Source organism: Aplysia californica, unplaced genomic scaffold (genome assembly GCF_000002075.1).
Source record: "Aplysia californica isolate F4 #8 unplaced genomic scaffold, AplCal3.0 scaffold00949, whole genome shotgun sequence".
Taxonomy (NCBI): domain Eukaryota; kingdom Metazoa; phylum Mollusca; class Gastropoda; order Aplysiida; family Aplysiidae; genus Aplysia; species Aplysia californica.
The window spans coordinates 98,872-110,998 of NW_004798219.1; the positions used below are offsets into that span (position 1 = coordinate 98,872).

Genomic DNA, 12,127 nt, shown 5'->3' on the forward strand with positions numbered 1-12,127 from the left:
AGAGAGAGAGAGAGAGAGAGAGAGAGAGAGAGGGGCATTTTTCTTATCAAAAGAAAGATAAATGAACAAGCTTTAAGATGATACTGTAGTTTTTACTACTGTTACCTTTCACTTCCAAGGCTTGGGTTGTAGTAAGACGTAGATCTAGTGGGTCCCCGGGCGCCGGGCGACTGCTGTGTCTTGTCTGTACTCTCGGTACGACTGACGCTCTTTCTTAAATTATTTTATACATGTATCCCGTTGAGAGTTCAGGTCTGGTCGATCTAGTTTGTACTCACCAGTGCACGGGGAAAAACTGAAACCCGTGCACAATCAGTTGGCCAGGAGGTCACCCCCAAAACTAGTCAGGTTTTTGGGGACGCGATGGGCTAAAATCTCGGCCCTACATCAACCCCCCCCCCCCCCCCCCCCCCCCCCTCCCTCCCAGTTTTGTGCACAGTGCGGATCGTACGATGCACGAAATAATTGTTTATTCCTGCAGGTCAAAACCTGTCAGGAGGCCGGACTGTATGTACGTCCTGGATGCGTCAGGGTGTTCAAAAACTCTCCCCCAAGTTGAGTGTTGGCTTTTGACATGTATTCTGGCTTCAAACGATCAATTTACTGACACTTCTTCTTCGCGTTCTTTCAGATCCAGAGTGAAATACATCGTATTTACTTGTCATGAGTATCCAAGATCTTATATAGACCATCATGAATCATACGGTCTCTGAAGTGGTTTTCTCTGCGCGTCGTGGCGAACAGAAACATATGTGAGGCAGCGTGGTGGAATCAGGCTCTCGTCAATTTTTGGGGATGTAGAGTTATTGGTATCCATCTTAAAGCTTGTTTACTTGTCTTTATTTCGAAGAAAAATATATCCATTTATCTGGAATACAACTCGAGATATTTGCGAAAGTAGGAGGTGGGGGTCACTTGTTTTCAGAAGTAAAATTACTGAGAAAATGACCGCCAAAGATTAGTTATTTCCTTAGCTTAAGAATAAGAGTCCATGGTAACTGAAAATTTACATCTTTTGAGCTTTTAATCAACGTTTTTCAGAACAACCCACACAGAAATGAGTTCTTTAAGGGGCGTGAAAGGCGTTAAGCAAAAAAACAAAAGTTTGATAAAAATTCACAAACCTGCGGAAAAATGTAAGTTTCTTCACTTTGATTATTTTGACGAGAGCCTGATTCCACCACGCTGCCTCACCACATATCCCGTTGATTGCTGGGTAGGCTACATCGGAAGTCTGACTCCCGTGGTGGTTGGAAACCGATGGTTCCATACTTCGCATTGTCTTTTATAATTACTAGCTGTAGAAACATGGAATCGGGTTCTGTTGTCTGGGCATTCCGTGGTTGGAAAAATTCGCCTGGTAGTCCGAGTGTGGCTAAAATATCGGGCCTACAATACCAAAAACTCCACATGCATACAAATTGACGAGCGCCTGATTCCACCGCGTGGCGACATGATACAGTGGACTACTCGTTTACCTCCCAACTCCCAGTAGTTGTTTTTGAAGTGAGTCACTTTATGAGGCCAAAATAATTTGCAGTTTTCTCATTTTAATTCGTGAGGTATCGTGGTGAAATCAGGCGTTAGATCTAGTCAAAATAATGAAATTGAAGAGAAAGGCATTTTTGCACCAGTTTGGCAATTTTAAGGAAATTTGGTTTTTTAGCTAAACACCTTTTAATTTTACGTTCAAATGAAACCACATTTCCATGTGATTTTTACTGAAAAATCTTGTTTAAAGGCACAATATATGTAATTTTCAGTTTTCAAGGACTCTTAAGCAATTGAAGTTACCAAACTTTGGAGGCCATTTTCCCATTGATTTAACCACTGAAACCAGGCGACCCCACCTTCTTTCGCAAATATCTCGACTCCTATTCAAGCTAGACGGATACTTTTCCACTGAAAGCAAGGCAAATGAATCAGCTTCCAGATGATACCAATAACTCCACGTGCCCAAAAATGGACCAACGCCTGATTCCACCATGTCGTGACACATTTGATTCTGTTCAGAATTTGTGATGATCTTCTTGACATTAATTTGGCACCGACTTCTTGCTTAGTTCCCTTGTCTGTCCAACAAATCTTTGTCATTTCTCCTATAACTATACCACTATAACACAACGTTTCAAATGCATTCTTTTACAGGCTGACAAATACACAAGTTACAACTGGAGTAGACAATTTTGCAAGTTTAGTATGAGCGAGTAAGAGTTTTACAGCACTTGCTTTTTACAGTACTTGCAAAACAAAAAAGTCATATAAATGATGAAGATTAGAGGTTTTACTAGAGAGTCATATAAATGATGAAGATTAGAGGTTTTACTAGAGAGTCATATAAATGATGAAGATTAGAGGTTTTACTAGAGAGTAACATACAAGGTGAAAAAGGGGAGAGATAAGGACAGCAGATCACGACCTCAGTGCCTTCTTGTAGTAAATCTCCATTTTTAATAACAGTAACAGTGAAAACAGTTCATAACAAAGAGTGAGCTTAAGAAGAAGTCACATATTCACCGTTTAAATTTTTTAAAATGGAGACACGACAAGAAAGCACTGGGGTCGCGAGACTTAAGATGTAGTTGTTACTGATCCAGGCAGGACTTAAGATAGGAAAGAAGAAGCAAACCCCAGCAAAGCACCCACAAACCACCCACACTCAAGTCATTTGTTCAGTATGGGAATGATTGCAGACAAACAACTTTTTACATGATGCTTTTATTCAGATGTTATGTACAGAATGTGCTCACACACACACGCATATTGTTTGTCAATCTGTCTGTCTGTCTGTCCCAGACCCATATACACACTGACTGTATGCTCTCATACACACACACGCATATTGTTTGTCAATCTGTCTGTCTGTCTGTCCCACACCCCTTATACACACTGACTGTATGCTCTCATACACACACACAGGGACACATATGTGTGTTCGTGTACACATACATGCATGCTCACACACATACCAACACATTTGAAGTTCACATACATACACAGAGACACACACACACACACACACACACCCATATACGCATGCATGCACCTACGCATGCACCCACGTACGCACACCCATGCATGCACACACACTGGTATGCTCATGTACACACATATGCATGCTCACAAACGTACAAAAGCTCTTATGCACACACACATGCACACTCTCTCTCTCACTCACACCTCACACACACACACACACACACACACTCCCTCTCTCTCTCACTCACTCTCTCACACACACACACACACACACACACTCTCTCTCTCTCACTCTCTCTCTCACTCACACACACACACACACACACCCTCTCTCTCTCTCACTCTCACACACACACACACACACACACACACACACACACACGCACACACACACAAGCCAATAGATGTCCAGTTTCACTTGTCAATCAAAGTTCCCTTGGGTCTCATCTTCTTTGCCTCCTCCTCAGCCTGAAAAGGAGAGAAAGTTCCAGTAAGAGTTTTACAGCACTTACAATACAAATAGGACATTCTAGGGCCAAACATTTCAGCTGTTATTAGAAAGTAACATACAAACAAACAAAAAAAAAAGGGGGGAGGAGGGATAAGTTGGTTATTTATAGAAAGGTTTTACGACACTCGCTACTGCATAAGGTCATATGAGTGCCAAGGGGCGGATGTTCACAAAGAATCACCTCTCTAGCCTCAACAGCACAAAGTCTGCTTCCACTATAAAGGCACCCCGGAAATAGCAGTTTACAAGAGAGTGACAAACATACAAAAGAAGAAGAGGGTAAGGATAAGGAAAGAAAAAGCAGCAGTTCCCCCTATGTTGTTCCGGCACAGTATGAGCATGACATTGATAAATCAGCACATTTACAATTCTACTGTGCATAAGAATATATGTCAATATCCCCCCCTTTGGGAATGGTCTAAGGGCACTTCGGTCAGTAGCACTGCCCTGTTGGGGGAATTGAACTGTTTGATACATCTACCTACCCCCTCCCCACCCCAACACCATCAATGGCAGGGGTAAAATAAAGACATTATAGTGGCCTAAAGACACTTCTGTCAGTAGCACTGCCCTGGGGAAGAAGGAAAATCAACTGTTTGGCAATGGTGTGTTCGTAAGACTTGATTGTTCTGCACTGGTGTAATGCTGCACATTTGGTATTCTATGTAATTGTATACAGTCGAACCTGTGTAAGACGGCCACCCATTGTCAAGGAGAAAAGTGGCCGTATAAGACAGGTGGCCATCTTAGGCAGGACTGATCAAGATGAAGAAAACAAACCATTCCCATCTGAGGTCCCAATCAAAAGTAGCCGCATTGTTGTTGTTGTTGTTGTTGTTGTTGTTGCTTTGTATTTTGTTTGCAATTTTTATTTTGTTGCTGATTTTGCACAAGGGTGACAATAAAACGAAATGTATCAGACGAGGAAAACCGAGAGCCATGTTAAAATAAACACGTGGTTCGCCACCACTCGGAGAACGAGCGATGCTTCTGTCACAAGTTCATGTTGATGTCCATTGTTACTTTGTTACAGCCTGGGTAAACAGTGACCACTCATCTTACTTACTATTTGTGTATGAGTTCTGGGCGGGGCTTATGGGTTATGAGGGATCACACGCTTACCTCACCAGCAGCTGAAAATTGGTAGCTATTGGTCAACAGTGGGAGAGGCCAACCCAGCAAGATCGGTTGGAGGGACTACCTAACAACAACGACAGGTGATTGAATTATGACGGCTCGCCCACAACGCCAGGGGCCAATGCACAATTTATGACAAAACGTAATGGAGTCACTAAGGTGGCCGTCTAAGACAGGTGTTATTGCTTAGTGTGATAGGGGTTGTGTGTTAAATTACGTAGGCCGCGGCCACGTTAGACAAGTGCCCGTTTTACACAGTTAAATTATATAGAAAAAACGCAAGGGGGGAAATGGAAAGTGGCCGTTTGTACAGGTGGCCGTCTTATAGAGGTGGCCGTCAGGGCAGGTTTGACTGTACTTGTATGTTTAAATGTTACATATTTCTGTACCCAAATTCCCCCCATGAGATCAAAAAGGTGTAATTTATATATTATTTCCCTTGGTTGTGCCTCAAAGGATGTTACATTATACCCCTAGGACAGAGACAAATATATAAAGCATACACATAATGTTTTTCTCCACTGCTGTCATTTGGTTGTACGCATGTGTACGTTGGTGTGAACTTGGTGTATGTGCGTGTGTCAGCGCGGATGTAAGTGCATGTATGTGTATGTTGATGTGAATGTGTGTATGTGTGTGTGAGTGAGTAAGTGCATGTGTGTGTGAGTGTGTGTGTGTGTATGTGTGTGTGTGTGCATGAGTGCGTGTATGTTATGGGGGGGGGGGGGGGTTTTTTTTCTCCAGCAAGCCAGCTCTACCTGCCCCTAACCCTTACCTGCTCCATCAACTTTCTCTTGCTCATGCCCTTCCGCATCAGCTGCTTCTCAATGACCTTGGCATTCGCAGCGTAAGAGTCCGCAATCTCTTTCTGAAAAACAGACAAGACAATTTCAGTCGTGGCAAAGTTTACTTTAGAGTTTTAGTAAGTGTTTTACGAACACTCACAACCTAAATAGGTCATAGAAGTGAAAAAAAATTTGTTTAAAGAAAGGTCATATACGTGCCGAAGATCAGAGGTGTTACAAGAGAGTAACAAACACTAAAAAGGAGGAGAGATAAGGATGATAGATGTCCGATAAGAAAGAAGGAGCAACCCCCACTAGAGCACCGGCAAACTACTCACAATAATAATCAGCTTCTTCTGCACATTTCACTGTTTGGGTACAACACATTTCACCATAAAGCCCTCTATGTCTAAAAGCACAAAAAGTATTATAATAATATTTAAAATAATTAAAATAATAAAAGTTAATAATAATAATAATAATAATAGAGAGTATTTGTATAGCACAAATGTTCACTCAACTGTTACCCCATCTAACCTGATAGCATTCTGAAACAATCTCAACTTCCTGGGAAGCGTACAGTGCATACTGGTAACACCTTAAAAAGACAACCAAAAAAACCCCAAAGCACTGCACTCTTTCTTTTCCTCCTCCACCTCCCTCCCCTCCTCCTCCTCCCTCCCCTCCTCCCTCCCTGTACTCACAGCCTCCAGTTCCTCCTCCTCCTCATCCACCGTGGAGACAGTCACGGAGCTGAACTTGCCCATGTTCTTTGTGTGCTTTGTCAAGGTCACCTGAGGAAAGAAAGAAAGAAAGTTTGTTTTTTTCAGTTTTAGTAATAAGAGTTTTACAGCACTTGCAACACAGTAAGGTCATATAAGTGCCGAAGATTAGAGGTGTTACAAGAGAGTAACACACACAAAAAAGAAGGAGAAGAGATCAGGACAATAGATGTTTGATAGGAAAGAAGAAGCAAACCACACCAGAGCACCCGCCAACCACCCACAATAGATGTTTGATAGGAAAGAAGAAGCAAACTACACCAGCACCCGCCAACCACCCACTGAGGAAAGAAAAAAACAACAACACATAGCTGACACTTTTACGAACCAAAAACAACTGACTATCCACATGGCTGGTCGAAATGGTGGACATTGGCGAAGTAACCCCCCCCCCCAACCCTTCTCACACATTTTACTGCATTAAAAAAAATATGTCACGATACAGTTGTTGCAACGACCCGTTCTGGTCTTCTTTCAGACCTAGCCGATGTCGGGTTACAATTTGCCGACCAGGCAGGAAAAATTTTCCCGGCTCCACCGATCTCGGCCGAAAAACCCGGAGGATTTCAAAAAGCCGGATTTCCAGCTAAGCTAAGCCGGAAAACTGGCAACCCTTAAAAAAGGAAAACTATTTTTTTAAATGCCCAAAGCTCAGAAAAATGCTGGTTTCTTTGATGTAATTGTTTTGAAAAACACCTGATTTCACAGGCTCCCTCATAAATTCATGCTCAACAGTTTGTTGTTAGACTATTAGATTGCTTTTATCAATATATAAAAGGGCAACAATAAATCCTGGATTGTTGGTCCCTATAATAATATTACCATGATTAAGTTGAATTATGTCCCTGTAATTGTACTTTTATTTTATCTACCCTTACAACAAAGATTGTCTGATCTTGGTGATCTTTACTCACTCCTCCTTCCTGTTTTAACCACATGTACTCATGCTCATTATGATTTAGTCTTGTCAGTGAAGCCAGAGAGGGCAGACCTCATATCATTTTCTTATTAAATCAACCTTCTTCATCAAGAAACGGAGTTTTTACTTTTGCCTTATGTTGTTGTTGTTGTTGTTAGCGATCCAGTAGCATCTGAGCGTTAACTCTTCTGCAGGATGCCATTCGGTAATAGTTGCATGTTTGTTCTAACTGTTGTCTTGAGGAGTAGAGGCAATTAGATGTGTGGGGTAGCTTGGGAAGAAAACATCCCCTTAAATCAGTTAGTTTTCTACAGAAAAACAGATGATGTTCCACTGTCTCTGAGGGGTAGTCACATAGTGGACAGGCAGCAGACTGCTTTACTCCAATTCGGTTGAGATGTTGGTTGAGGGGTACATGTTGTGTTCTAAGTAGGAAGATTATGGATTGATCTCCCCTCCTCAACTCATTGATTGGATCTTTGACCAGTGGTTTATTCATCTGGCCATACATCCTCCTTCCTGTCGTACCTGTGGCCCAATCATTCATCCACTCTTCTTTGAGGTTTGACTTGATCATTTGGCAGCAGGTGGTGTAATTTGTAGGAATTTCAGGCTGAGGGAGACTAGCTCCTTTCTTTGCCAGAGCATCAGCTCTTTCATTTCCCGGTATCCCAGTGTGGGCAGGAATCCACTGTAGGACTACTCTGATGTGGTGCCCACTTATCAAGTTATGTAGACTCCAAATCAAATGCAATATATCTTTGTTCACATCAGTCCCACTCTCAAGTGTCTCTAGTGTTGAAAGGCTGTCTGTAAATATAATGATGTCTGTGGTAGCAAGTGGGTTAGTGTCAAACAAGTAGTTGATGTAGTTTGCTGTGTTGGTGATAGCCTGTTGTTCGGCAATGAAATTGGAGCAGAAGGACCCGCTGGAGTTGAAGACTTCTTTTTTTTCCCCACTGGGCAAGTTGATCACTGACCCATATCCAGCGTTGATTGTTGCCTTAAAGGCAGATCCATCAGTGTATGAGTGGATCCATGTTGGTGGATAGGAATCAATTGTTTCAAGGGCAGAATGTTTTAGTGCTACAGGATATGTGTTTTTATTGCTCTTGTCCAAAAGTGTTTTCCTAATTTCTGGCTTTGTTATGGTGAGATGTGGTGGGAGAGTTGAGGGAACTCTTTCCAGAGGTTCTCGTCTTTGAGGGAGGTGATGTTTTTCTTGGAGATTGAGAACAGTGTCAAGTACTTTTGCCTTATGAAATACAATAATGGCAAACAACCCCAGTGCAACACAGTTAATGTACAGGATACAACTACAAGAGACTTAAGGGCCTCATTTATCACTATCATTTGCTAATCCAGTCTCCAAAATTCATAGCTTTTCTATAGCAAGAGAAATAATTCTTAAAAAACTAAAAATACATACTGTCCAACGCGAAAGAATAAATGTGCTAAATATATTTTCTGTGTAATGACTGGTAGCTATGAAAACATCAAAAATCTCAAAGATTTGTCAGCCAAACGTAGATGTTGCAAAGGGGAAGCGGTTGTTACAATAAAAATCACATTGTCTATTATGGTCAAGGGGAATTAACTGAATTTATTATTAATAGTATGTATTATCTTTTTGTATGATTATTCTTAGAGTTATTTCTCTTGATTACATGAGTACACTCTTTTTGTTGGAAACTTAATTCTTCTTTATTATTGTTGAGATGACTTCCACTCACCACTTGTGGCATGTGTCCTGAGCAAGTTAACATAAAAATCATCTCTTGACTCTCATCAAAGATCATTGAGTTCATCATTATATATATTTGTCCTCCATGTGAACATGGCAACCTCAATAGCGGTGGGTGGGGATCAGAGATAAATTAGACTAAAACAACGTAACCACACAACAGGCAATACAACAAACATAGACCTGCATGTGAGCCTCAACCAGATTGTCTGAAAATTTTGAGCAGATTCTAAATAAATAATTCATGCACCAGATGAAATGCTTTTTACCAACATTACTATTACAGCACAACCTATAATAGGGTTTGACACAATAGATTTGGAATATGAATCCTCCATTGAGGTCTATAATGATCTATAAAACTAGATCTAGTAGAACAAGTGAGTCGGACTTGAATGAATCCACACGATCTGAACAATCAGTCAGTTAACAAACGAAATTCAAAAGGGCCGCTCGAAGACAAAACTGAAAGTAGATAATTCAGGTCCTCGTCTTTTTTCATATTCAGGTAAAAAAAAATGTCGAAAACGTCGACGTCGGCACAAAAACGAAGAGTCGACAAAGCCGACGGGAGAAAAAGGGGGTGCTGGCAGTCGGCCAGGCCTCGCACTTCGCACATTGACTAATACAGGTGGGCCTAGCGATAGTAGCATCGGACGGCTCGTGGGTCGGGTCGCGACTGTCGGCAAACATGCAGGTCCACAAACAACAGAAAGACGTTCGCTTCTCCCCTCGACACCGTAAGATAACAGAGGCCAGAAAAAGTAATGTAAGACGTAAGAGAAGTAATTCCCCCCCCGAGAACACATCACCACCCACCTTCTTGGGTTTGCTGAGCTTGCTGTAGACATCGGTGCGGACGCCCTCGCTCTCTCGTTTCAGGGCGCCGTTGACGATAAACATGACTGAGCTGTTGCCTTGGTGATGGTAGTACAGGAGAAGCCCACACCTGTGCAGTCAAACGTCAGATAACACACCTGAACTCTTTAAGTAAGTCATGACGGTACCACTGTCCAATATGAAGTTATCATGGTGCAGATGGAATATAAAAAGAACCAGCTAACATTATTTAAGCCTTTAGTTTGATCCGGAAGTCAGAGATCAATAAATTCTACATCAGGGTGACGCTTTCAGTCCCTGTCGTTATATGCAAGAAAAATTCTCATACAAACTACGCTACACAGCGCACATACAAATAGCGCTACACAGCTCACAAATAGCGCTACACAGCACACATACAAAACGCGCTACACAACACACATACAAAACACGCTACACAACACGAGGACACCAGAAAAAGAACAACAGGAACAAAAGTAGCAAACCTTTTACACTTTTGCCTGTACTGCTTTTCCAATCCTTCGGCCCTGAAGAGAAAAAACAAAACAGATAGATATATTATATAATATTTCATGAATATTCATTAAGAGGCCAAAAACTGAAATATATATTATTATACCAGACCAAGTCCACAAGCAAAATTTTAAACAGAGAATGATTTATAAGAAAAATGTGGAACATTGTCATAGCACCATATTCATGAAAAGAAACATGCACGTATAGCAAACAGAATTTCCGGCTAAAAAATTGTTAATAAATGTATGCATGCTAGACGGTATAAAAAAATACCTTGACTTGATTCTAAATTTATATGAAACATTACACCAACACGCTTGAACCAGTTTACACACACTCAAAGTCAAAGATCCTCAAATAAAATAAATCTGAAAAAAACTGTCTTTCCAGTCCTGCAAACTTTACCTTTTGATGTAGACAATTTCGTCAGGGTCACAGGTCAGCTTGTGAGCGTGTTTCTGCCCGTCAATGACCCTGGCTCCATCACGTTTCCTCAAAGGCAGTTTCTCTGTCGGGCAGTCTGGGGAGAGTTCGTAGAAGGAGTGAGAAGTCTTTTTTTTTTTTGGTAAGTGTTTTACAGCTATGGCAACTGCATATGGTCATATGAGTGTGTGGGACACACCAAACATTTTCAATTGGTAGGAAATGTTGAATTTTTTAGAAAAATGGAAGTCTTGGTTTCCTGATTTTAGAGCTCCTCATGTCTAAGTGGGTCAATTTGTTTTAATTTCATTGGACGAACATCTAGAGCTACTAACTTAGCGTGTTTTGAAAGAGATGTATGTCTCAGTTACGAACCAACGCAGGCGGTTCTAGAAGTAGGCCACAAACACACACAAACTCAAGCAGACTGACGCACACACACTTTTAGTAAGTTGCATGAAAGCGGGTCCCACGCGGGACCCGAATGGAACGGAGATTGCTTGGCACGCGTGCGCTGAGCCAGGGGCCAGACTGACACGGGACCGGAAAGAGGGCAAGGTGTCGAAATTGGGCCTGGCTTAGATCTATATCGGGCTGCATGAACCCAGCCCTCCGCTGTAACTAAACTTGATTATTTAAACAACGAAGCCTAAAAACTTGACATGGTAAATTTTTACTTTCACTCCAGCACACAGATGCACTGCTTCAGGGGTAAAACTGCAGTACTAGATCTAGATCTAATCTAACTGTACAATTGTAAAAGAGACAGATCTATTGACACTATCACAAGAATCGTTTCGTTAACGTTTTTCGACATGACAACTTCTTCTCTTACATCTTACCCAAAATTAGGGACATTTGTCCGCACAAGCAGTAGTACACATACAGAGGCTTTTCTCCCTGATACTCTTCTTGATCTTTGGTATCAGTACAAACGACGCTCTTTGAAACAACCTTTGGCATTTTGAGGAAACAGATTGAGAATATACTAGATATATATCTAGATCTAGATCTAGAAACACAGAGACCGATCAAACCAAAGCCTCCTCGACACATGCAGGAAGACGACGATGGTGGAGGTTCTTTTGTTTATAGTGTACTACGTCATCCGTTGTTGTGTAGGCTTCGTCAAATTTTGAGTACGAAGTTTTATTATGCATACTTTAGTTTTTTTTTTTTTTTTGAAGAATACCGGACCACTCGTACATTATTGCACGAGAAAGTGGGGTAGGTGGGGCGGGTGGTTGGGGTGGACGAGGGGGGATGCATGGGGATTCAGGGGGGTCTCCCCCCTGACAAAATTTTAATGAATAGATCTACAGGTCCGAGATTCTCCATTGAGAGATATCAAAAACGGGAAAATTATGAATTCCTAAGGTTGAGACATTGGCAAAGTCAGTCCGCTGGTCCGGTATTCTTCAATCTTACCTCATCATTATAATCATCATCATTATTGTTAATGTTATTATTGTTGCTATTATTATTTATTAT

General features: G+C 41.5%; 1 protein-coding gene across 1 annotated transcript; it reads right to left on the reverse strand.

Moving 5' to 3' along the window:
- Positions 1-3,305: 3,305 nt before the first annotated feature.
- On the reverse strand, positions 3,306-11,746 carry LOC101862310 (UPF0428 protein CXorf56 homolog). The gene is made up of 7 exons (XM_005110811.3): positions 11,479-11,746; positions 10,619-10,733; positions 10,183-10,224; positions 9,677-9,806; positions 6,117-6,206; positions 5,403-5,495; positions 3,306-3,447 (listed from the first exon to the last, which is right to left on the reverse strand). The coding sequence occupies exons 1-7, from the start codon at positions 11,690-11,692 to the stop codon at positions 3,394-3,396; spliced, it is 738 nt and encodes a 245-aa protein (XP_005110868.3). The 5' UTR covers positions 11,693-11,746; the 3' UTR covers positions 3,306-3,393.
- Positions 11,747-12,127: the final 381 nt, after the last annotated feature.